The sequence below is a fragment of the Phacochoerus africanus genome, chromosome 8 (assembly GCF_016906955.1).
Source record: "Phacochoerus africanus isolate WHEZ1 chromosome 8, ROS_Pafr_v1, whole genome shotgun sequence".
In the NCBI taxonomy this organism is placed as follows: Eukaryota; Metazoa; Chordata; class Mammalia; order Artiodactyla; family Suidae; genus Phacochoerus; species Phacochoerus africanus.
In genome coordinates this window covers 19,432,085-19,455,060 of record NC_062551.1, presented here as the reverse complement: position 1 = coordinate 19,455,060, position 22,976 = coordinate 19,432,085, and the positions used below count along the sequence as shown (strand labels likewise).

Sequence of the window (22,976 nt, the reverse complement as noted above, 5' to 3'; positions counted from 1 at the left end):
GGGAGGGTCAAAGAAGGTGGTCTTTGGAGTTCCCATTGTGGCTCAGTGGGTTAAGAACCTGACTAGTATCCCTGAGGTGACCTCTACGCTTGAAAGACTTGAAAGACAGGCAGGAGCCGGCCAGGTAAAGGTGGGTGGAGGGAGTCGGGTGAGGAGAGAGGCCTTCTGAGCAGGGCGAAGAGCACTGCAAAGGCCTGGAGTCTCAACTGGGGTCATTAAAACTCAAAAATCATGTAAGTCGTATGCATGCCTTCCCCTGGGTTGCTACAAGAATGAGATTAAACACGATCTGGCTTGTCATCGCCCCCTCTTTGCTGCCCTCTGGGCAGAACTCTCTGGCCCTTAGCTTTCTCTCCGATGGATGCCTGAGAGTTAAGGGGTTTCAAGCTCTTTGAACAAAAATGACGCTCTTCCCCACTGTCTAGGAGATGGAACAGATGTGGACAGAGATCCGCAGTGTTCCGCCCGCTGCATTTTTGTGGGTCTCCCTGAGACACCTATGCCTCTGCCAGAAGGTAGGCAGGAGGTCAAGGTCAAAGGCTGAACCCAAGAGTCCTCATAGGTTCAGCACCTCAGCGTTGGGTGGCCAGGTTTCTGGCAAAGGCTTCACCTTCTGTGTGGCCAGGGAGAGTTGGCAGCCTCCCTGTCAAACCATCAGTGAAGTTTCTGGGTTAGAGATGACCTTGAAGTCATCGGTATGTAATTCCTGGCATGGTGCAATCTCTAAATTCCAACAATCATGAAGCAATTTGCCTTTGCATTTCAAGTCAGAGTTTTGCTAGAATTCAGAAAATGCTTCCTTAAATGTCTCAATTTTCTTTCTCCTTCACTGGTGCTTTGAACTTTATAAGCTATTGCATGTATGTATGTGTGTGTGTGTATAATACTATATGGTGTGTGTCTGTATGTGTGTGTGTATACATACAAGTTTGTGTATATGTGTATGTGTGTGTATATATATATATATATATATACACACACACACATAGACACACATACACAAACTATTGGGTTCATATCTCGGCTCTAACACCCACGAGGTTTGTGAATGAACTTTAGGAGGCTCAGTTTTCCCTCCTGAAAATGGGGGCTATGACAGTACTCTCCTCATAGGGTGTTTGGGGTTAAACAGGATCTTGTTTTTAAAGCGCTCAGCGCAGCGCCTGGCACAGTGTTAGCTGTGGATAAATGGTAGCTATTATGTGCATGGAGAGAAAAAAAAAAAAAGACTGTACTAAAATGTTGGCAGCATTTATCTCTAGTGGGTGGGATTATGGTTACAATGAACATCTATTACTTCAGTAATCAGAGAAAAAGAACAATAAATGTTATTATTAATTTAGAAATCTGGCTTCGGCTTTGTCAGAAAGAACCTGCGGTTCATGTCAATGTACCAGCTACAATTAAGACAAGGCTTCCGGTTCTATATCAGGACTTTAAAGACAGACACCCCCACCGCACCCCTCCCCAGTCGGATAACAAAGGAAGATACTTGGTCAGGAATCTAGAAAAAATCTGCGGTCCTCCAGCCCTCCTATCCTCCTGATCCCTGCTGTCTGGAGGCTGGCAGGGGAATTCAGAGAAGAGAGCTCTCAAATGATGGCTTGCTCACCCATTGGGAGGCTTCTCCAGGGTTCTTGGCTAGAAATCTAACTCTCCAGGGAGCCATTCCTGGAGAGTGAGCTGACCCCTCTATTGCGCCTTTGCTGGGGCATCTCAGTGAGAAAATAGAACGCTGGAGCCCAGTTTTTGTTCTTTTTAGGGCCGCACCTGCGGCATATGGAGGTCCTGCTAGAGGTCCAATCGGAGCTGCAGCTGCCGACCTACACCACAGACACCGCAAGGCTGGATCCTTAACCCGCTGAGGGAGGCTGGGGATGGAGCCCGCATCCTCATGGATACTAGTCAGGTTCGTTACCACTGAGCCACAACCAGAATTCCCTGGAGCTCACTTTTATTAGAGGGATTGTGAGTGTCCTGGTCTGGCCTCGTCTGGCATCCAGAACAATCTGAGGCCCAGAACCTTGGCTCTGTCTCTGGTTGAGATTCTTGACCACTAGCCCAGCGCCTGCCCAGCAGTAGGAGACAGAACCCATCTGGAGCTGCACGGGCTCCTCCAGTCCTCTCCTGGCCCCTCCCCAGTTAAGCAGGAAGGGGCAGCATGCGCACCCCCCTCGGATTATCTTCGGAACCATCAGCCTGCACTGGGCTGGCTTCTGAGTTTCTTTCCTCTCTCCTCCTTCCGCACCCTGGAGGGGGAATATTGCTGCTGACTCTGGAGTAAATGCTGCCTCTGTTTGGGAGACAAAGAACAGAGTGGCTCCTCCGGGTCAGCTGTCTCTCCTTGGCTGGTCGGCTCCCTGGCCTCCCCCAGGCTTCTTCTGGGGCATTCTATGGGGGGGAGGGGGCTTCCGGGGCTGCAGTGGGAGCTGCTGCTTGCTCCAGAGCGGTTACATTCTGTACATGTTTTCACGGGAGCTTAAAGGAATATTTTACCTTAAAGAATCTCAAACATCTCTGCTCTGGAAAGGGGGCTGTGGAAGGGGTAAGGAGGGTGGGGGACAGCAGGTGGTGCTCTGGCTGGGAGGCAACCTGGCCTGTGTACTCCTTTTAGAGCTAGCAAGATGATGTACGTGAAAAATGCCTGTGCTAACGTGTGACACTATGCGTGTGCTAACTAGAGCATATGTGAAAGTGTGTCCCGGGGTTTAAAAGCACGCGTAGGCTGTAGTGTGAGAAAGAGTTGGCCATCATGTGAAAACATGCATGTGTGCAAGTGGGTGTGTATCCTAAGGAGTGTGTACAGCATTTGTGAGAAAGCATGGGGTAACGTGAGTGTGTGAGAATGTGCAAGTGTGCATAGGTACTAGCTAGAATATGTAAGAGTGTGTGTGCTATGAAGTCAAGTAAACGTGTACTGGAGTTTGTAAGAGCATGCGAAGGGCAGCAAGGGAGCACTTGTGAGAAGTGTGTGTGTGAGCAGTAACTAGTGCAGTGCGTGTGAAAGTGAGGAGGTGCGTCTGAGTGTAAGTGCAAAAGCATGCATGTTGAAATGAGCGAATGTGTGTGAGAATGTGAGTGCCTTCATGTAGACTCCCTAGAGCATGTGTGCAAATATATGTGAGTGCCGTGCATATGTGAGCACGTAGGTCGGTGTATGTGCGCCCGGATGAGCACGCATGTGTGCACAGGCATGTGCGGGCGGGGGGGGGGGGGTCTTGGGGAGACCCAGCGGGAGGGTCTGTCGAAGTGGGCGGTCCCGCGTGTGAGTGTGTGTGTGTGTGCAGGAGCGAGCGCGCGCCGCCCCCCCACCCCCAGGGTCGGAGCCGGTTGCCATGGGAACGCGCCGCGGCCTCGGGTTAATCATTTCCTGTGGAAAGTGTGCGGGAGGGGCTGGAGCGGGGCGGGCCGAGGAGGCAGCGGCGTGGAGCAGCCTCCCGCCAGCGGGCCGGGCCGGGCCGAGCCCCGGGCACTGCGGCGACACCGGGATCCTGCCTCCGCTAGGCCGGTGAGTCCGGGGCTTGGGCGGGCAGGGGGCGAGCTGGGCTCTCGGGGTCCGCCTGACCAGTCGTTTCGGGTGCCGCGTCTGGGATCCCCCTGCCCCGCCCCGCTGGGGGGCACGGGGAGGCCGGGCCCCGGCGATCCACCCCTTTGCTACCCTCTCCCCTCGCTGCCCCCTGCACCGTCCAGCCTGAGCCGAGCAGGGGAAGCGGGCGGCATGTCCCCTGGGATCGGAACAGCCTCGGGGCCACCTATCTGATTTCAATGGCCAGGGAAGCCGGACACTACTGGGGAACTACGTGCCGGTCAGCGCCGCCCCCTCCCCTGGCAGAGGTCCCTGGCATCCGCAGGGCTCCCCTGAAGGCTGCCGTTTCCGGCCCTCCCATCTCGTAAGCCCCTGGGCAGTTTGCTTCCCCCACCCCCGGGGCCCTGGCCGGGTGGGGTGGGCCCGAGCTTAGGAAGGAGCGCCTGGGCCGATGGCCTCCTGGGCAGAGGGGGAAATTGAGCCTTTGACAGCAGCTACCTGGTGAGGAGGGGTCCCAGCAGGGAGGGCCAGCCAGAAGCCACCTCCTTCTACCCCCTGTTGTGAGTTAGAGCAGAACTCTGGCGCAGCAAAGGGCCTGGTCCTGGCAGATTTTAAAGAGGAAGCTGCATTTAAATTCTCAAGTACCGCCCCCCCCCCATATGTCTCAAGGTTAGGGGTCATGATTACCCCTGGTCTGTCACCTTCCCTGGCTTTCTGTCTGCCTGAGGCTGAGTGAGCACCTCCGCAGGCCCAAGCTATCCCCCTTGCCCTTGGTAAAAGTAGCCTTCTCCTTGGCCAGAGAGTCATTGGCAAGGAATGCAGTCTCAGAACGGAGTCCTGTATTTGCTGTGACTGGACTTTAGGGTGTGGGGCAATGAGTTCTGCTGTCCTCTTGGGTACCAGGGAGCAGAGGTTTCGAAATCTGGGTTGATCTGTAAAACCTAGGACGCGTGACTGTGCGCAGAGGAGGTCCAGCCCCTGTCCAACCTCCCTGACCTTCTGCCCGCTCTCCCAGGGAGACTAGGCCTTCCTGGCAGCAGTCTTTGGGCAGGTGTCACAAGTCTGTCCCCCAGTCATTGCACTATCCCTGGTCTTGGGGCGGGGGGGTGGGGGAGGACGCTGCAGCTCTACCACCCTGGCCTAAACCCATAGAGGCAGATGCCCCTCGCCCGCAGCCAGCCCCTCTGGCATTCACCCACCACTGGATAGAGGCCACTGAAAAATAAAATTGGGGGGGTTCCCTATAGACGCCGATATGCTTCTGAACATTGTACATAGGAATTGTCTAAACTTTACACCAATCCTATAAAGTAGCATTCTCCCCATTTCGCAGATGGAGATAATGAGGCACAGAGACAAAATAATTTTCCCAGGGTGGCACATCTAGTAAGTCGCACAGCCCGGTTCAAAACCAGCTTTTGGTCATAACCACACTCCTTGTTGGCCCCCATCCCCCTGCCCAGGACCTAGGCTTTTGAGTCTCCAGCCTTGGGCTGTTGTAAAGTCTTTGATACTTTTGACCTTCACCCCCCTCCCCCCCAGGCTGCTAAATTCAGCTGCTTTTTCCTCTTCAGGAACTTGCACACACCCTTCCTCGTTCTTGGTGGTATCTTCCTGACTGCCTCCCAATTTCCCTTCCTGAAAGCTGCGAAATACTGTCTCCTTGGGTCCCTGCCCCTCCGACTTCGCTGATCTCTTTGAAAGTCTTCTCCCTCAACCGTGGAATTGACCTTCAGGGCCCTTCACTAGCTCACCTTCCCCAAGGCTCCGCATGCAGGTGCAGCCTGTCTTGCTCCCCCCTCGCCCGTGGGGCAGCTGGTCCTCAGGGCTGCTCGTGGGTCCAGCTCTATGCCCAGCAGCCTGGAGAAGGGGACAGCTGTCTGCTCCTCCCAGTTCCTTCCCCTCCACGCTGGTCCTTCTCCATTTCCTCAGTGGAGCTGCCTCTGCCCTGACCTTTGGCCAGCAGTCCTGCCCACCTCCCAGGGAGACGGTGCCCAGGAGCTTCCTCCAAGGTGTCTTCCTCGGTCAGGGAAGGCAGAGACTACGACACCCTAACCAGGAGCCTGGCATTCTTCCCGGGGCTCAGCTCTGCGAACTTCACTCACCAGATCTTCGGGCCACCTATCCCTGCTCTCTGACTTCGTTGGCCTCTTGCTGCTGCTTTAGTCATTTCTGTCCCTCTATCCACCCAGCATGTGGAAATCTCTTATTCTAAATACCACATCCTGGCCTTCCCATCCAGCCAGCTTCCCTAAGAGGAGGAAGTGGCAGCTTCTGCTAGCTCCTGCCCATCCCTTGGGTCTGCCCTCCGCCCTGCTCCACTGACCTTCTCCCTTACAGAGCCCCCAGGGGCTTTCTTCCAGTTTGACCTCTCCTTGGCATGGTTCCCTAGGAACTGACCATCCTGTCCTTCCATTCACTCTTCGGTCACCTCTGAGGGCTCTGCACCTGCCTGATGCCTCTATCACCTCCTCCTCCATCTTTTCTTCCCACCCAGAGTGAGCTCCACCCTCCCTGGTTGCCTCTTGTCTGGTACCACCTTTGACGATTGCATCCTTCCCTGTGGCACGGTGACCCCTGTTAGCCTCTGAGCTCTGTGTCTCCATCACCAGCCCTCTTCCAAGCTTCGGTTGGAACTTCTGGGTGCCTTCATATCAGAGCATTCATTCCCTTGGAGGTGGATGGAACTGCTGCTCCAGGCTGGGTGCTGTGAGCCCCACCCTAGGGAGCCATAGAGGGTCCAGGGAGGTGGACAACATTTAAATGGGGATCTTGACTGCCTGGTAGAGAGCAGTCTGTGCAGTGAGAGATGGGGAAAGTGGTCTATGCCCTGGAGCCATCAGGAGGTCCTTGGGTGCCTCCAGCTCTATTTAAAAACAAAAGTAGCTGTTCCCAATGTCGCAGCTGCAACTTGGATCTGATCGCTGTCCTGGGAACTCCATATCCTCTGGGGCGGCCAAAAAAAAAAAAAAAAAAGGCTAACTCCACATTGCCTTTTGGAGCTGACTTGGCTTCTTCTGGGTATGGCATCACTTATTGTCTGAATCTGGGACTATAGCTTGATGTCGCCTTAAATGCCCTCCAAGGTGCTTGGCACACAATAAGTGCTCAATAAAGACTTGTGCAGTAAATGAAGTGTGTTCTGTTCACTTGCTCAGTTCATAAGGGCTCTATGGGGCTTTCTACCCAGACCAGTGTTCCCTACCCCACCCCGTTCTCCCATACCACCTGGTGCCTCCCTGCATCCTGTTCTGATTCTGAAGGTTCCTTGAAGTGTTTACCTCCCTCCTGACAGGGAGCTTTGAGGCCATGTCTCTCCTGATCAAAGAGGACCCCTGGCAGGTGCCTGGCACACAGCAGGTACTGGATAAATAATTATTAAATGAAGAATGAATGAATCTTTTGATCGCAACTCCTGGCTTGGTTTCCATCAGTTGTAGGTACAGAGTGAGGGCCAGTTGAACACACGAATGAGCTGATTTTAAAAGAAATTTGCACGCACACACACACACACACACATATATAAGTTCTCAGTGACACTGAATTTGCATCACTGGCCACAGGCAGATCCCCTTTTGAATGGATTTTTGGAGATGCTGTTGACGGGAGCTTCCTCTTTGTGGGGCTGTGACCTGTTTCATGCTGCCAGGCTCAGTGAAAGGGCTAAGATGCGGGGTCTCCGTGTTGTGATGCAGACACACCTGATGGGCTTCTTGCCCACTTCTGAGCCTCCCTTCCCTGTAAGGAGCACCCTGAGATGGTGATAGGTCCTGTTTCACCCGGGGAACCCAGAGGATCCTTGGGGGACGTTGGAGTTGGGGTTCTGAGTGACAGGTGGCCCAGTTCCGCAGAGCCTTTCGGATGGTGGGCTCCGATCTGCTAGGGGTGGGGGTGGTGCCAGCCAGTGGGCTTCAGTCTCCCTTTCTTGCTCTCTCCACAGGCTGCCAGGCGCCCGGAGGAGGCTGCTGAGCCCCGCCGGGCCATGGTCCCGACTCGCAGGACGTGGAACCTGGGAGCCACGCCCTCGCTGCGCGGCCTGTGGCGAGTGGGCCGGGCCGGGGAGCCCGAGCCGGGGATGGCTCGCCCCGCCCCAGCCAGCCCGGCCGCCCGCCCTTTCCCACACACCGGCCCGGGGAGGTTGAGAACTGGTGAGTCCGCATTTTTAAAATGCCTCTTTACTTCCCTTCCTTCCTCCAGATACCGGCGATGAGACTGGGGTTTCTTGCAAGTTCCTAGGCTCAGTCAGAGCTGTCAGGTAATTACAGGGTACCCGCAGCCCGCGCGCCGGGAGTGGAGTCAGGGCGTCAATTTCGCGGGGCGCTCCTGCCCAGCACCCTGTCTGTAAAGACAGGCGGGGGACGCGGAGTTAAACGTTAACGCAGACTTCGGAGCAGTGGGGAGAACGCCGCCCAACAGCCACGAGCTGCCTGGCCCGGCCAGGTTACCCGTCCCCCGGCAGAGCACTCGTGGTCTTGCTCTGGTTTCTGCCCGCGGCTGGTAAACAAGGTAGGTAAAGTGCCGCCCCGGCCCCGTCGCGGCGCTGACACTTGATTCCGCCAGGGCTCGCCTGCGGATGGCGGAGCCGTGGACCCAGGCTGCTCCAGAACAGTGGCCTGGCAGGGGGTGGGTGCCATGCATTCCTTTTAGGTGCCACCCAAGGCGGCCAGACAGCAGGTGGGCCGTGAGGGAGTCCCGAGTCTGGGCCCTGGCTGGCCCCTGGGGGAGCTGTCAACCCAGCTCTTCTTTCTGGGTCATGTCCCTTGGTGCCATCCAGAAGTGGGCAGCTCCTCTGATTCCGAGTAGAGGCTGGATCATCAAGTCTGGAGAGCTGCCCCCTGTCTGCCAACCTCCGCTTGGGCAGGTCTTTCTGGAAGTTTGGGTGGAGAGGGGTCTTCAGGCAAGATACCCTTAGGGGTTAGTGTCTGTCTGTTCCTGGGCTATGGGGAGAAGGGTTAGATTGGCCAGCTGTCTGAGCTAGCAGAGTCCCTCCAGGGCCATCAGGTCCCCTTGGTGCAGACAGGGGAGAACAGAGGTCCCGAGAGGACACACAGCAAACTCCGGTCCCTCTTTGCCACCACACTTGTGCCATTGGCGGCAGCCAGAATGTTGCCCTCCAGAGTCTCTCTGCAGGGGACAGTGAGGCTGGGATGACCCTGGAGGCCTCCGGGAAAAGCTTGGGCTTTGGGGTCAGGTAGCCCCAGTGGTCTGGAAGGGGCTGTGGATGGTCCTTACCCAACAAGGTTGTCCAAAGGATTAAAAATGTACTATGAATGAGTAGTAGTGCTTTTCTGGTTTAAGCAAAGAAAAGAAAGAAAGAAGAAAAAGAAAGGAGGTGAAAAAAACAAAAGCAAGTGCTCTCAGAGAACTAAAAACAAAAAGCCAAAACACAGAAAAGTATAAAAAAGAAAACAAAAGTCGCCTATAAGCTTGTCCCTGAACATTTTCTATAGCTGCTTCCGGCCTTATGTGTGTGCAGAGTAGTCTGTTAACTGAGTATTATGAGGATTATAGGACCATACAGACTTCTAGCCACTTTTAGAATTGAAGACAAAGGTCCAGTGAGATCCTGAGTGTGAAATGCTAAGCAGGGTGCCCACCACCCGGCAGAGTCTCAGCCTGTGTGGTCCCCCGGGCCCCTCTACCCCCACCCATCTCTTATTGCTGCCTTGAGAAGGGCAGGCACACAGAGGGCACTGGAACACTGGCTCCCTATGCCCCTGCGTGTTGACCCTTCTGGGCCTCTGGTTCCTGCCTCTCAGAGTTGTTGGGAGGAGCTGTCAACCTGAATGGGTGGCCGCTTTCTGGGTGAGCACTTTACGTGTGTCACCCTCGCCACAGGACTGTGAGGTTGGTTCCTTATGCCCATTGTCTTGACAGGGAAACTGAGGCTCAAGGAGGGCAATAAGGCCCGGAAAGCACTCGGCCCCATGCTGGCATTCAGGATGTGATTACACCCCAGGGTGGTGGCTCTGCAGCTTGCCCCGTGAGGCCAGTCCCCTCTCCCACCCCATCTGGCCCCACAGGCTGTGGTGGAGGGTTGGGGGAGGTGGAGGGTGTGTTGCTGTCGCCCCCATCCAACTCTCCCCTCCATCCAGGTGGCTTAGAGGCTCTACGGGATGCACTTTAGCTGATCCTGAATGAGCTTCTGGAGGCCGAGGGGCTGAGGCCACGCAGCTTGGGGGTGGGTCTTTCTGAAGCCTGGGGAGAACTTGCCACCTAGAGGCAGTCTTGGGAATGAAGCCGGGGCCCCAGGGTGCACCTCCTGTGAAGATTAGCGCAGCCCGGGTGTGTCAGCTTCCTTCTGCTACCATCTGCAGAGGGTGCTCATGGGCCGGTGCCAGCCCCAGAGGCCACTGTGGAGGGAGGGGTCTTGGGTGACCTCTTGCAGAGGATCCTGGGGCGATTTGGGCTTAGGAAGGAGTGCAGCTCCTGCCTGGTGCCAGGCCTCCCCTCCTAGTAGGGCAGGCACAGGAGGGCGTATGAGTCCCTCCCGGCCTCGCCCAGGCCGGCCCCGTGTTGTGTGAAAGTGGAGCTCAGCTGTGGCCCTGGCCAGTGGTCGGTCCCCAGCCAGGCGGCTCCAGCCAGTGTCAAGCGTCTCTCTCACCTGTCTCCTTCCTCTGTCCTGGGACAGGGCGTGGCAAAGACACCCCTGCTGGCAGCACCGAAGAGGACTCCAGCATCCGAAGTGCAGCTCGCCCAGCCCTAGCTCAGTGCCGAGCCGTCAGCGTGGACTGGGCTGGCCCCGGGAGCCCCCACAGGCTCTACCTGACCCTGCAGGTAAGCCCTGGCAGAAGCCGGCAGAAACACCAGGGCTCACGCTTGGCCCTCTGAGCTTGGGCAGAGGGAAGCACTGAGGGAGAGCTGGGGACCTGCCTTGTGCTTCTCGGCCCAGCTGCTTACAGCGCATCTGCCCTGAGCCTGCGTCGATGGGGCAGGTTGCTTTATTAGCTTATCTTGGAGGAAATCTCACGGGAGATGACAGCAGCTTTCCAGCCGCACCCTGGCTGAAGCATTAAAGTGGGAAATGCGGGGCCTTCATGGAGAAGGTGTTAGGAAGACAGGCAGGTTTTTAGGGGGGCTCTTTGTTGTCTCTGGGGCATAGGAGTCCATGGGGCAATACTTAGATTTGCTGGTTTCAAGTGAAAATCTAAAGCTAGATGGAGGACTCTGGCAAAACTTGGATTCTTTTCTCTTGCCATTTTCGCAGCAAGTCAATTATTAGGTGACGTTCAAAAGACAAACTTTACATCTATACGTGTAGTATTTGGTGGTAGAGCTAGTCCGTCATGACAGCAATAAGAGTAGCTACTCTTTATTGAACACCGACTCCATCAGAGGCACATCAGTCCAAGACGCAGTTCGTGTTTTACGGGAGTTTTATGGATGAAGTAAAGGGGGCTCAGAGAGGTTAAGTAACTTGCTACTGGTAACACAGCAAGCTGGGATCCAAACTCCTAAATGTGACTGGCTTTATAGGGTATAAAGGAGTCACACAGGGCTGGGATGTAATATTTAGAAACTGAATGCCTCCTTTAGTCCTGTATCTTTCAGAAATCCACTACTAAGAGTTTGGTTTTGGAGTTCCCATTGTGGCACAGCAGAAATGAACCCAACTAGTATCCTCGAGGACCAGGGTTCGATCCCCGGCCTCACTCAGTGGGTCCAGGACCCTGTGTTGCCATGAGCTGTGGTGTATGTAGGTCGCAGGTGCAGCTCAGCTCCCCTGTTTCTGTGGCTGTGGCGTGGGCCAGCAGCTGTAGCTCTGACTCGACCCCTAGCCTGGGAACCTCCCTATGCTGTGACTGCGGTCCCCACCCCCGAAAAGAGCTTGATGTTTATTTATCTTTCCTACACAACCACTTGATTATAAGCCTTTTATTCTTTTTCTCTTTTTTTTTAAATCTTCTATTCTGTTACTAGCTTTCTTCCTCAACAGTAAATTTTGGTGATTTCTTCATGTCTGTCAATATGTAGAGAACTACTTTTATCCTTTTCAACTGCTGTATAATATTCCACTGTAGGTTTTCTCTAACTGATCTTCTGTATTATTTCTGATAGCAACGAGCTCCTTAAACAAATAGCTATGCATTCATGCGGCTAGAGCTGTGAGCCATTTCAGTACAGCACAGGCACCTTTTTAAACGAATGCATTTGTTACGATATGTATGAAGTGCCTACTCTGTGCTAGGTGCTGGTACACAGCAAAGAAGCGGGATAGACGTGACAGTCTCGCAGAGGCCAGGAGTTATCAAGTGATCACAAATATATGTGCAAACCGGGCAAGGGCCGTTGACGTAGTGGCAGAGGGTGAAGGACCAGGGTTATCGGAGGGCGATGCTCCCCCCCCCCCCAAAAAAAAAGACTGCATGAGAGGGTCCCCCTCTGTGTGCAAAAGGAGGGCAGGCTGGGGCATGGGAAATATGTGCCCTTCGAGCACATCCTCCCTCCTGTGGCCCCAAGCCCTGATCTGAACATGGACCCTGTGTATGGCTTCAGGGACAATCTTGGGCTTCGGGGTGTTTCTCAGCCCTTCTCGTGTGGTTTTATCTGGAAACCAACCCGAATGGCCCTTCTTTTATCTCTAAGTTCCGCGAGAAAAGCAGGTCTGGTGCTGGAGCGGTTAAAGAAACTGGAGAGCCCATTTTTTATCTGCCCTAAGCCATTGGTAGTTAAATCGGGAGGTGGTTAGAAACCGGCAGCCTTGAGTTGGGCGGTGGCTCTGTTCTTGAATTTTGATTATGGGTGTTAGGTTGTGGTTGCCGCTGAGTCTTAGGGTCAGCAGATCTGCTGAGGATCTAAGAAGCTCCCGCCAGCAACCAGCTTCCACATTCATGTCCTTCGGGGCCCGACGAAGCTCATTATGTGGCCAGGGGCTTCGAGGCCTGGGATGTGAGGCTGAAGTAGGGACTCAGGCGCAATGTGGCGACCCGGTGGGCTTGGTGACCACCCCTGCCAGCCTCTCAAGCAGTTAAAACCTGAGATGTTTTCTTAGGAGGCTGCCGAAATTCCCAACCCCCTGGGGGCCTGTCTGCTCTTCCTGCGGCTTGGCCAACAGGCCAGAAATAGTGTAACCTTTGCTCTGGACAGCAAATGGAAACTTCCAGCTGCTGCCGTCGCCGCCACCAATGACAAGGCTGCTCGTGCTGCTGTGGCAGTTGGTCCAAGGGTGGAGACAAAATTAAGTCGGCGGGAATTTTCCTCAATTCAAGAGACGTGCTCACCACCCTCCCTTCTCAAAAGGAAAGTGGGGTTTCTGTCTTAAGAATGGGTACATGAAGCTTCAGAGACGGGAAGTAACTTGCCCAGGGTCATAAAGCTCACCTGAGGCAGGCTTCACACCCAGGCCTTTCTGGACTGTGGGCTTTGATCCTTTTTTAAACATAGTATTTGTTCTTTTTGTTTTGAATACGCTGGGCACAAAGACACACACACACACACAGTGTCTGTAATCTCTCTTCCCCCAGAGCTTCTGTTATCAAAGCTAACAAAACAGAACACCCTGGATGCTTACAGAGTTAAAAATGCAGATGCACAAAGGTTCCACCTGAAACATAAAGCCTTTCCCTTCTTCCCACTTTCTCTCAGTTAAGTTTCTTTTTATTCCCCCCCAAAGTTTACATGATGTGTGTTTCTCCTCATAGCCCCTGTACCTCACCCGACCTCTCAGGAAACCCATGTATATTTCCGCCAGATTTTGGGGGGCAAAGACTTCTTTTATTTCCATCATCCTTCAATAGGATCACACTTTACATAGGGTTCTGCTGCTTGCCTGAGGCGTCTTTCCGTGTGAGTTGCAAGTGATTTTTCTCTGCATGAACGACTCTTTCTGCCCCTCCACCTCCCACCCCACCAGTTTACTAGTCTGTTCAATCTCAGTCGTCTTTGCCTTGGTTCTTCCTTGACCAGGAGACAAGGTCTGTGGTCTCAGCCATGCCAGGGGGTGGGCCACAGCCTTCCCTGCTCGTGTGGACCTGTGTGCCCTCTGCCACTACCGTGGCAGTCCCAGGCTAGTGGCATCTTGAAGGTGGGGGCAGCTGACATCACTGGGGGTGTTGCCGTGTGCCTGGTGGGGCTGCGGGGGCCTGTGGGTGGCGGGACTGTGCACCGAAAGTGAGCCGGCCACGGCCCTGGAGACTCGGGCCTCACGGGTTGGCCGTGTGGGCTTCACCTGAAGATTTCTAGGTGCCCCAGAACCTTCTTTGCTGGTGGGGAGGGCTGGCTGCCGACCGGGGCCAGGAGAACACGCTGCCCCCCTCTCGCTGTGAGATCTGGTCATGTTTTCTTTCAGATGCTGGGCCTTGTGGTCCCCATCCACCCACGGTGAGGGATGGAGTCTGGGGTCCTCACCAGCTCCAGGAGCACCCCATCCTTAGGCTCGAGGGGGGTCCCCTCGCCACTGCAGTCCCCTTCACGTGAGGATTCTGATTATGTCTTGGCAGCAGGCCCTGCAGGACAAGGGGTGCGAGAGCAAGAGTCAGGGGATGAAAGAAGAGAAACTCCCGAAGAGGCAGGTGCCGGCCCCCAAGCGGGACCGGGAGGCCCAGGAAGCTGGTGGCGCCATGAATGTAGAGAAAACAGGTAAAGGAAGTCTGCCCGCGACCTGGATCAGCCCCGGCTCCTAGAGCTGGTGCCGGAGGGGAGGCTCTCGTCTGCACACAGTGTCCTCCTCGCCTGGGACTCAGAGACCCCAGCCTGCCCGTCCCCACTCCAGGGACACTCTCCTTCCCAGCGCCACTGGACGCCACCCGGTGATAAGCAGCTTTGGCCAGCATGGGCTGGGGTTGAATTTCCCTGCTTTTTGTCTTTGCCCCAGCGCCCGGCAAAAGCAGGGCGAGGGTGGTAGCCTCAGAGACGCCACCACCTGCTGAGCGAGGCCCGATTCCCCCCTCTTGTATCCGTGGGTCCATCCGGGGCCCAGAAGCCCTAGGACAGAGCTTCACTCTGCTGCCTCGAGGCCAGGAAAGAGGAGCTGGTGGCTCTACTCTTCTCCCATAAGGTTCTGGAAGATTCTGTGGGCCCCCTTTGTGGGATCCCCAGCCAGAAGCCTGAGTCCAGCAGTTATGGGAAGGGGCATCCTCAGTGGGGGGCCCCAGGGAAGGGCTGAGAGTGGGGTGGTGGGGGGTGGGGGGAGCTGCTCCTGTTTCCCTCCTTCTCCCTCCAGAAGTTGATTTGTGTGTCTGAACTTGCGCAGATGGAGTCACTCCCTTCTCTGCGGTTGTTCCAGAGTTGCTTTCACCTGTCAGGGCCTGGCCCTCATTCAGGGCGGGTGTTGGGGTCTGGCCGGGGTGTGGACAGACAGGCCTTGGAAGCGGGGGCATCATCCAGCCATTGCAGAGATCTGGTTCTTGTCAGTGGGGCCAGGACTGGACCCCCCTGCGTCTGCATGTCCTTGGCAGTGCCCAGGCAGGGTCTCTGAAACACACTCTCTTCTGAAAACACACCCTGGCAGCCAATCTCCTGTGACAGTGCTAAGGTTCCCCCCAGGTCCCTGCCCTTATGAACCCCTTTGATCTCACCTCTCCCTAGTCTGCTGACCTCCCTCAGCTTCTTCCAGTCCTTTCTCCCCCAGCCAGTGCTCTTTTGGCTTCCTGGCCCAGGGGCACTGTGCCGAGGTGGGGGTGGGCTCCCCTGGCTGTGGGCTCTGAGGGTGAGATGAGCAGTGTCCCAGGCAAGAAGGGCTCTTCCGTGTCCTGATGGGTGACACTCACACCTGCCCATCCCCCTTGGGTTCCAGGCTCTTGCCCAAGGTTGCCTCTTTGGACAAAGACCGCTGTCCCCATTTCACAAAGGAAAACTCTGGAGGGGCCCTCCCACGGGTCTCGGAAGTGGCAGAACCAGCTCTTGGACCTGGAGTCCAGAGCATTTCCTGCCACACCACGGCTGCCTGCAAAGGGCAGAGGGCTGTGCTGGTCACATGCTGCCCATGGCAGCCCCGTGTGCGGGCCTGGAAGCATCCGTCTGCCCTCGCTCTCTCTAGAACAGACAGCAGAAGCTTGGCCAACTCTGTGTGACATGCATGCTGGGTCACATGCAGGCCGCACGGCCAGGGCCCCTAGCCAACCAGGGATGGCCCCTGTTCCTAGAGAGGGCCTTGAGGCAGCCATCCCTCGGGGCTGGGAGGAAGAGAGAAGGCAGCGTGTGTGTGCTGGGCCTGCTCCCTTCAGAGTGGAGGCAGCTTCTCCCGGGCCGGTGCTGAGATGTCCTGACCAGCCTGGAGTCAGCTCCGTGTGCACTCCCACAACAGCCAAGTCTGAAAGTCAAGCTGCTGTTTTGGCTTCTCTGCTGTCTCCGGGAGCACACTTGCTGTCTCCCTGTGGGTGGAAGCTGGCATGTGTGACTTTATGTTTTTTTAACTTATTTTTTATTTTTTTATCTTTTTAGGGCCGCACTCGTGGCATACGGAGGTTCCCAGGCTAGAGGTCAAATCGGAGCTACAGCTGCCGGCCTACACCACAGCTCACGGCAATGCTGGATCCTTAACCCACTGAGCGAGGCCAGGGATCGAACCTGTGTCCTCATGAATACTAGTCAGATTAGTTTCCGCTGAGCCATTGATGGGAAGCCCTGGGTTGTGTGACTTTAGGTGTGTGTGCCTTCATTCCCAGAGTCTGGGATTCCCCACCCCCACCCCAGTCCCGGCCAGTCAGGGACCTAGTTGTAGGGAACCCAGATGCCAGGGTGTTCTGAGGTCAGGTGGCGGCTCACAGCCAACAGATGCCACTTTTCATGCTTCACTCTTGGACACCAGGTCCTGCTTTGGGCATTGGCCAGGGCCCGGATTGGGCTTCCTGAGCGGAGGGGCAGCTCCCTGCCCTTCCAGCCTTTCCGCTGCCCTGCTACCCCTCCTCCTTGCGACCTGTCACCTGCAAGGCTGTGGCCATCCTCGGTGCCACCAAAGCAAGCTGTGACAAGCCTCCCAGGCCCCTTTAGCAGGTCACAGGCCTTGCTTCTATATCTCTGTCCTTCTGTCCATCCGTCTGTGTCACTCCCGTTCCTGGTGAAAGGACCGTGGAAGGCTGTGGGAGGAGGAGGACTCAGGCTGAGGCCCTGCCCAGCCTGCTATTTCTCTCTTCCTTGTGCCTGTGCCGTCCCTGTGCTTTGTCCCAGCGAGCACGGGGGTCCACCCGGGAGCACCCCTGACTGTTCTTGCCCATGTGCATCTGTCCCCGTGTCCTGATCTGTGTGCCCCCTGCACATGCTCACCTCCGTGTGCTCCCTCTCTGTGTGCAAGTGAGCACTCCCTGCAGAAGGCAGGGGCCAGGCCGGGGAGCTCCAGCCTGTCTTCTGTACTCTGGAGAGTGTTTGGGGCTTAAAGATCTCATATTCCCTGAAGGATAGTGTTTTCTGGGGAGAAAACAGCCGTTGCCAGAGACATGTCTTTCTCAGCTGCCAGTGCTTGCAGGCTGGGTAAGGAGAGGGTATCACCCATCAGACCCAGAGCACAGGCTTTGGGGGTGGAAGTTGCTTTCCTAAGTTCTGGTCCAGGCAATTCTAGCCCCCAGCAAACCCATGCTGCTGCCACCCCCAGCCCCTGCCCAACTCCCTTGGCCTCTCTGCTTGTATCCCCTCCCCGTCCCCATGGGCCGCCCTGCCGTGATGGGCCCCGTCTCCTTGGCCAGGCCGGGACCCCTGCTGCCCTGCTGATCGGCCGCTACTTTGCTCATAGGTGGGCGGCTCTTTGGCAGCGGGAGGTGCTCAAGCCTGTCAGGGCCGCCGGGTGCGGCCCCCATGGTGCATAGGATGGTGGAGGCCATGTCCCAGCTGCAGGAGGAGAAAGCCCAGCTGCAGGAGGAGCTGGTGGCCCTACGGGAGAGGCTGGCTGTCCGAGACAGTGATCAGCAAGCCACATCCACCCAGCTGCAGAACCAGGTACCTGGGGAGGATGGGACGGGCAGAGGCCACTGCCCACCGAGGAGCAGGTCAGAGGGCATTGCCCAGGGCACCACCAGGCCACTGGCATAATGGACAGATGGAGCCCCCTCTCCTGGCGTGGGAATGCACAAGAGGGCGAGGTGGTGAGAATCAGAGGCCTGCGCCTTCCTTCCTGGCCATCCCTCTGCCTCATTCCTCGTGGTTCCCAGGGGCCAGGACTCGAGAAGTGCCAGGCAGCATGTGTAGACGTGAGTGGAATAGGAAGGCGCAGGGCTGTCCCTGCTCTGAGTCCCCCTCATCTTCCGAGGTGCCCGGGCTGGGCCAGCCAGGTGGACAAAGCTCATTGCAGGGGTCACCCCACAGGACACTGGCAAGAAGTGAGAGGCTGGCGGGTGTACAAGTGAGAGAAGGGAAAGCCCGAGGTTTATGCCAGCTAGGAGGACCCTGGGGACCCCACAGTCCCTGTGGGCTGAGCCCTGGCCTTCCACCGCACGCGGGGCAAACTCATTCTCTCCTTTCTCCGCCGCCTGGGCCCCAAGGCCCCTTGCCTGGGGCTCAGCTCCCCCCTGTAATTGTCGGCGTCTGTCTCGTGCCTGTGTCTGGCCCTCCCCACTTCCCCACGTCCCTGGAGCCCATCCCCGAGCTCTTGGCCCGGGGCTCCCCGTGGAAAGCTCTGCCGTCTCTGTCTTCGGGTGAGGCCCTGCTCTTTCTCTGTGATTACCCAGCACATGGACCTGCTCCCTGAGGGAACAGCCCTGAATACCGTGACTTGTCCTCAGTTCCAGGGGTAGCAGATTATTTTCATATGCAGCATTTTTCCAGATTATATGAGTGTGCTCAAGAACTCTCTGTCCTGGAGTTCCCATCATGGCTCAGTGGAAACGAATCCGACTAGTATCCATGAGGACGCAGGTTCGATCCCTGGCCTTGCTCAGTGGGTTAAGGATCTGGCATTGCCGTGAGCTGTGGTGTAGGTCGCAGATGTGGCTCAGATCTGGCTGTGACTGTGACATAGGCCATGGACTACAGCTCGGATTTCACCCCTAGCCTGGGAACCTCCATATGCCATGGACGTGGCCCTAAAAAGCAAAAAAAAAAAAGAGAGCAAACTATTAGTTCTGACCGCTGTCCTTTGCTGAGCTGGGTGGGCCGCCGCCTCAGGGCATCTGACCCTGGCTTCGTTTCACTGCTGCCTCCTGCACTATCTGCCTGCCTTCTTGCTTCAGGTGTCTGCTGAGTGCCTGGTACGAACAGGCGCCAGCTGAGCAGGGGGTGCCCAGGTGGACAGGCGTGCCCTGGCCTGTGGAGACTGCAGTCTGGGGGAGGACAGACATTTGTTACCTGCACCTAGTTAAAGCTTGGAGTGCAATGAGGGCTTGTGCCAGGGGCCTTTGTCAGGGAGATCAGGACCTCTCAGGGGACATCAGGGTTAGGCTCCCTGAGAAAGCAGCGCTGGAGTTGAGGTCTGGCACAGGGCAGAGGAAATGCCTGCTTCCTGAGCTGAGGGAACAGTCCGTGCAAAGAGACTGTGGCAGGAGGAGCAAGATGGGCATCGGGGGAACTAAGGCTGGTGCAGCCGGAACGTGGCATGAAGCGCTGCCCTGTGCGGCTGTGTCTGGACCTCCGTGGTCTGGCCTCTGCAGGTCTGGCCTGTGGTGAGCTCTTCCTTGCCTGACCCTCTGTGGTTTGGATTGTCCAGGCACTTCACTTTTGAATCACGTTTGGTTTTTTTAAGGAAATTGACTGAGGAGTTGCCGTCGTGGCTCAGTGGTTAACGAATCCAACTAGGAACCATGGGGTTTCGGGTTCGATCCCTGGCCTTGTTCATTGGGTTAAGGATCCGGCGTTGCCGTGAGCTGTGGTGTAGGTCACAGAAGCAGCTTGGATCCCGCATTGCTATGGCTGTGGTGTAGGCTGGCAGCCGTAGCTCCAATTCAACCCATAGCCTGGGAACCTCCACATGCTGCAGGTATAGCCCTAGAAAAGGCAAAAAGACAAAAAGAAAAAAAAAGAACTTGACGGAGAGATATTGCACCTGCCATAAAATTCACGCCTTTAAGGTGTACAACTTACAATCTTAAGTACATTAAGATGGTATGTGGCCATCACCACTGTCTAATCATACTTTTATCAACCTACGAAGTCCTATCAGATCTCTCCCCAGTTTCCCCTCCACCCCCAGCCCCTGGCAACCACTACTCTGCTTTCTGTTCATATGAATTTACCTTTTCTGAACATTTTATATAAATGAAATAACCATATGTGGCCTTCTGTGACTTCAAACAAAATTTTAAGAAATCTTTTTGTTGTTTAACAACAAAACAAAATTGACTTGCTTTCTAGAGGGGAAGTTGGAGGTCAAGCATCTCAGCCCTTTTGGTGTCTCTGAGCCCCAGCTCTCCAGGTGTCCCTGGCCCCCCAGCCCCTCCTCCTCTGGATGATTTGGAGAATTTAGAATGGTTCCTGGTCGTTGCTCATGTTTTATTCCTGAAATTTCTGACTGCCAGCCCTCTTCTGAGAAGGTCTTCTCAGGAGATACATGTGAAGCTCGAGGTCTCCGAGCCACTCTTTGGAGAGTCTAACCCTGGGGATCTATGGCCAACCACCTGGGCCTGGAGTTGGGTTCGAATCCTGACTTTGGCACGACTCAGGTAGCTGTGTGACCTGGGGCTGGTTAACTACCACTCTGCGCCTCAGTTTCCTCACCTGTAAAATGGACCTAATAACCGTGCCTGGTGAGATGACCCAGTGTTGGTCGTGCTACCACCATCATCCTTACTGGGAAGAGCTTTGGCTGTGGAATCATGTGAGCTGTGCAGCTGCTGTGAGTCGCTTCTTCTCTGAGCCTTCATTTACTATCTCTGTCGCTTCCTGGCTATTGGGCAGATCGATTCTGAGACTGGACAGAAAAACAAATGGGAAACTGTAAAGTGCTGTGCCTCGTGAGGTGTCATTTCTGTGCGTTCTGTTCTCCTGTCAGCCTCACTGTGGTTCGAGACAGATTCACCTTCCTGATCTTCCGTATGTTGCTGCTCGAAGAAAAGCCTGCTGTGGGGTTCTCGCCACCTCCTTTTCCTGGTGCCTCCTTGTCCCCAGCCTGTCCACACTCACCTTCTGAACGCAACTAGCTTTCCCATGTGGCTCTTCCTGGAAGGCTGTGTAACCTAGGGGTTAAGACTCAGGGCTCTAGTTCCTGCCGTGGCTCAGTGGTTAATGAACCCTACTAGGATCCATGAGGATGTGGGTCTGATCCCTGGCCTTGCTCCTTAAAGATCCGGCATTGCTGAGAGCTGTGGTGTAGGTTGCACACGCAGCTTGGATCTGGTGTTGCTCTGGCTGTGGTGTAGGCTGGCTGCTGTAGCTCCGATTCGACCCCTGGCTTGGGAACCTCTATATGCCACGAGTGCGGCCCTAAAAAGCAAAAAAAAAAAAAAAGATTGAGGGCTCTGCAAGTGTTCCAGTCCACCACTTAGTGGTCAGGTGACCTTGAACAGTTTGCTTAACCAAGGCTTAATATCTTGGAACTTCAGTTTTTCTTCCTGTAAAACGGGGACACTAATAGGATGTATCGCACAGGACTGTGGCCTTCAAAGCGATGATCTTATGAAGCCCCCCCCCCCCAGCCCACTGGTAAAGCTGAATTCGTAGACAGAGCTGCCGTCATCCCTGTTGGGACCTGGGCTTGCAAGGGCTTGGGGAGTCTTTTCAGGCATCCCCACGATCTGTCACATGGAGATGTTTCTATTTCCTGGGAGCACACCATGCTCCCGGTGGGAGCACTCAGGTCAGAGTCCTCAGTGCTGGGGCCCCCAGCTGACCCGGAGCATCAAGGCCACTGGTCTTGGTCTAGTGACCTAGGAAGGCTGTGACTAGTCTGGATGACCCTCCTTGACCTTGGAAACAACAGCCCCAGACCACGTCCTGGTGGCCTCAGGCTCCCCTCTCCCCTCTTGCCCCTGGAGCAGCGGCCTCCACGCCTTGGGCATAAGTGAGCCTCCTTCGGCGCCCTCAGCCTCCACCACCTCTGCTGCCCACGCCCTGCCTTACGACTCACCCACCCATAGTCGCTGCTTCTCCCCGCCCCCATGCATTGAGCACTCTTATTATTTTTTTTTTTTTTTGACATTTCTAGGGCCGCTCCCATGGCATATGAAGCTTCCCAGGCTAGGAGTCGAATCGGAGCTGTAGCTACCAGCCTACGCCAGAGCCACAGCAACGCGGTATCCGAGCCGCGTCTGCAACCTACACCACAGCTCACGGCAACGCCGGATCCTTAACCCACTGAACAAGGTCCAGGGATCAAACCCATAACCTCATGGTTCCTAGTCAGATTCATTAACTACTGAGCCACGACGGGCACTCCCCGCATTGAGCACTCTTTCTACGTGTGCTTACTGATTACCTACTATGTGCCAGGTGCTGTTCCAGGCACCGGGAGTACATCATCACCCAGCAGACAATTATCCCTGCCTTCTTGGATGTTCATTTTAATCATAGAACTTACTACATGCTGGGCCCCGTCCTAAGCCCTTTACAGGGAGATTATTTCATTTAATCTCACTTCATCTGCAAGATGTCCTGGAGGAAGCTAGGGCCGTGGAGAGCCGTGGTGGGATCGAGACCCATCCAAGGCTGTCCGGCAGACGGGGTGATGTGTGTGTGAGAAACCTGGACTTTCTGGCCTGAGAATCCACGTCCCCAGTGTCCCTTCAGATGTGGCGACGTAGTGGTGGAGGCAGGGCCGGATGGCCGTAGCCAGTGGTCACACGTGGAGGTGGCCAGGAACCAGGTCTCCCAGGAGCGGGCATGTGTTGGGGACAGGATGGGGTGCTTCCTGGGCTGCCCCTGGGATCTCTGGGCTGTTTGCTTGGGGCCTTCTGGATCCCAGGCCCTCAGCTTCCCCGGCCCAGCAGCGCCTTGGTCTTGCAGCTGGGAGAGCCCTCACTCCCAGAGGACAGCTGATGATGGAGGCCCAGCCTGGCGGGAGGTGGGGAGATAATCAGCAGGTTGTCTGCGTCGAGAGGAGGCAGCTGGGCAGACACAGGCTACGCCGGCGGCCCCCAGCCTGTGCTGCTGAGCTCCTTCTGTCGGGAGATGTAGCTCTGGGTTTGTGTCAGGTCAGCACAGAGGCCCAGCTCCCTCTCCCCTGGAGCCCCCCAGCACCATGCCCGAGGCTCAGTTTCCCTGGCTGACCAGGAGCCTGGGGAGGGCTGGTGCACAAACCCAGCCCGGGTTGACCTCGTGCTGTCCTGGGGGCCGTCACTGCAGCCTGTCAGGAGCCTGCTTCCCCCTGGGCCTGGCTCTTTGCACTTGGGAGTGTGTGTGGTCCTCTCGCTATTACTTCAAGTGCCCATCGAGGGTCTAGGTGTGCTGTCACCTCCCGCGGAGCTGGTGAGAAGCAAGCACCTTGGCTGCCTCAGGGCTGTGCTGGGGAAGGGGTGCCCACAGGGGCTCCCTCGCATGGAAAGCCCTGCTTTCTGGTCGGGTTGCCCCTCAGCTCCCCCTCTCTGCTCTGAGCCTGCCTCCCGTCTGTGGTCTGTCTCCTTTGCCCCCCCCTTTTCCCTGCAAGCCTCCCAGT

At 55.9% G+C, this 22,976-nt stretch overlaps 1 protein-coding gene across 9 annotated transcripts in view; it reads left to right on the top strand.

Moving 5' to 3' along the window:
* Window positions 1–22,976, top strand: part of KIFC3 (kinesin family member C3) — a 40,206-nt gene that overhangs the window by 1,244 nt on the left and 15,986 nt on the right. For 2 of the 9 annotated variants that reach the window (XM_047790214.1, XM_047790215.1), the window contains exons 1-3: window positions 7,720–8,032; window positions 10,158–10,303; window positions 17,193–17,395. In XM_047790214.1, the coding sequence (XP_047646170.1) occupies window positions 17,255–17,395 (141 nt within the window). In that variant the 5' untranslated portion in view covers window positions 7,720–8,032; window positions 10,158–10,303; window positions 17,193–17,254. Of the gene's footprint in view, window positions 1–3,372; window positions 3,509–7,466; window positions 7,675–7,719; window positions 8,033–10,157; window positions 10,304–13,965; window positions 14,105–17,192; window positions 17,396–22,976 lie in introns of those variants that run through there. The other 7 variants (XM_047790213.1, XM_047790206.1, XM_047790207.1 and 4 more) reach the window with 7 other exon arrangements.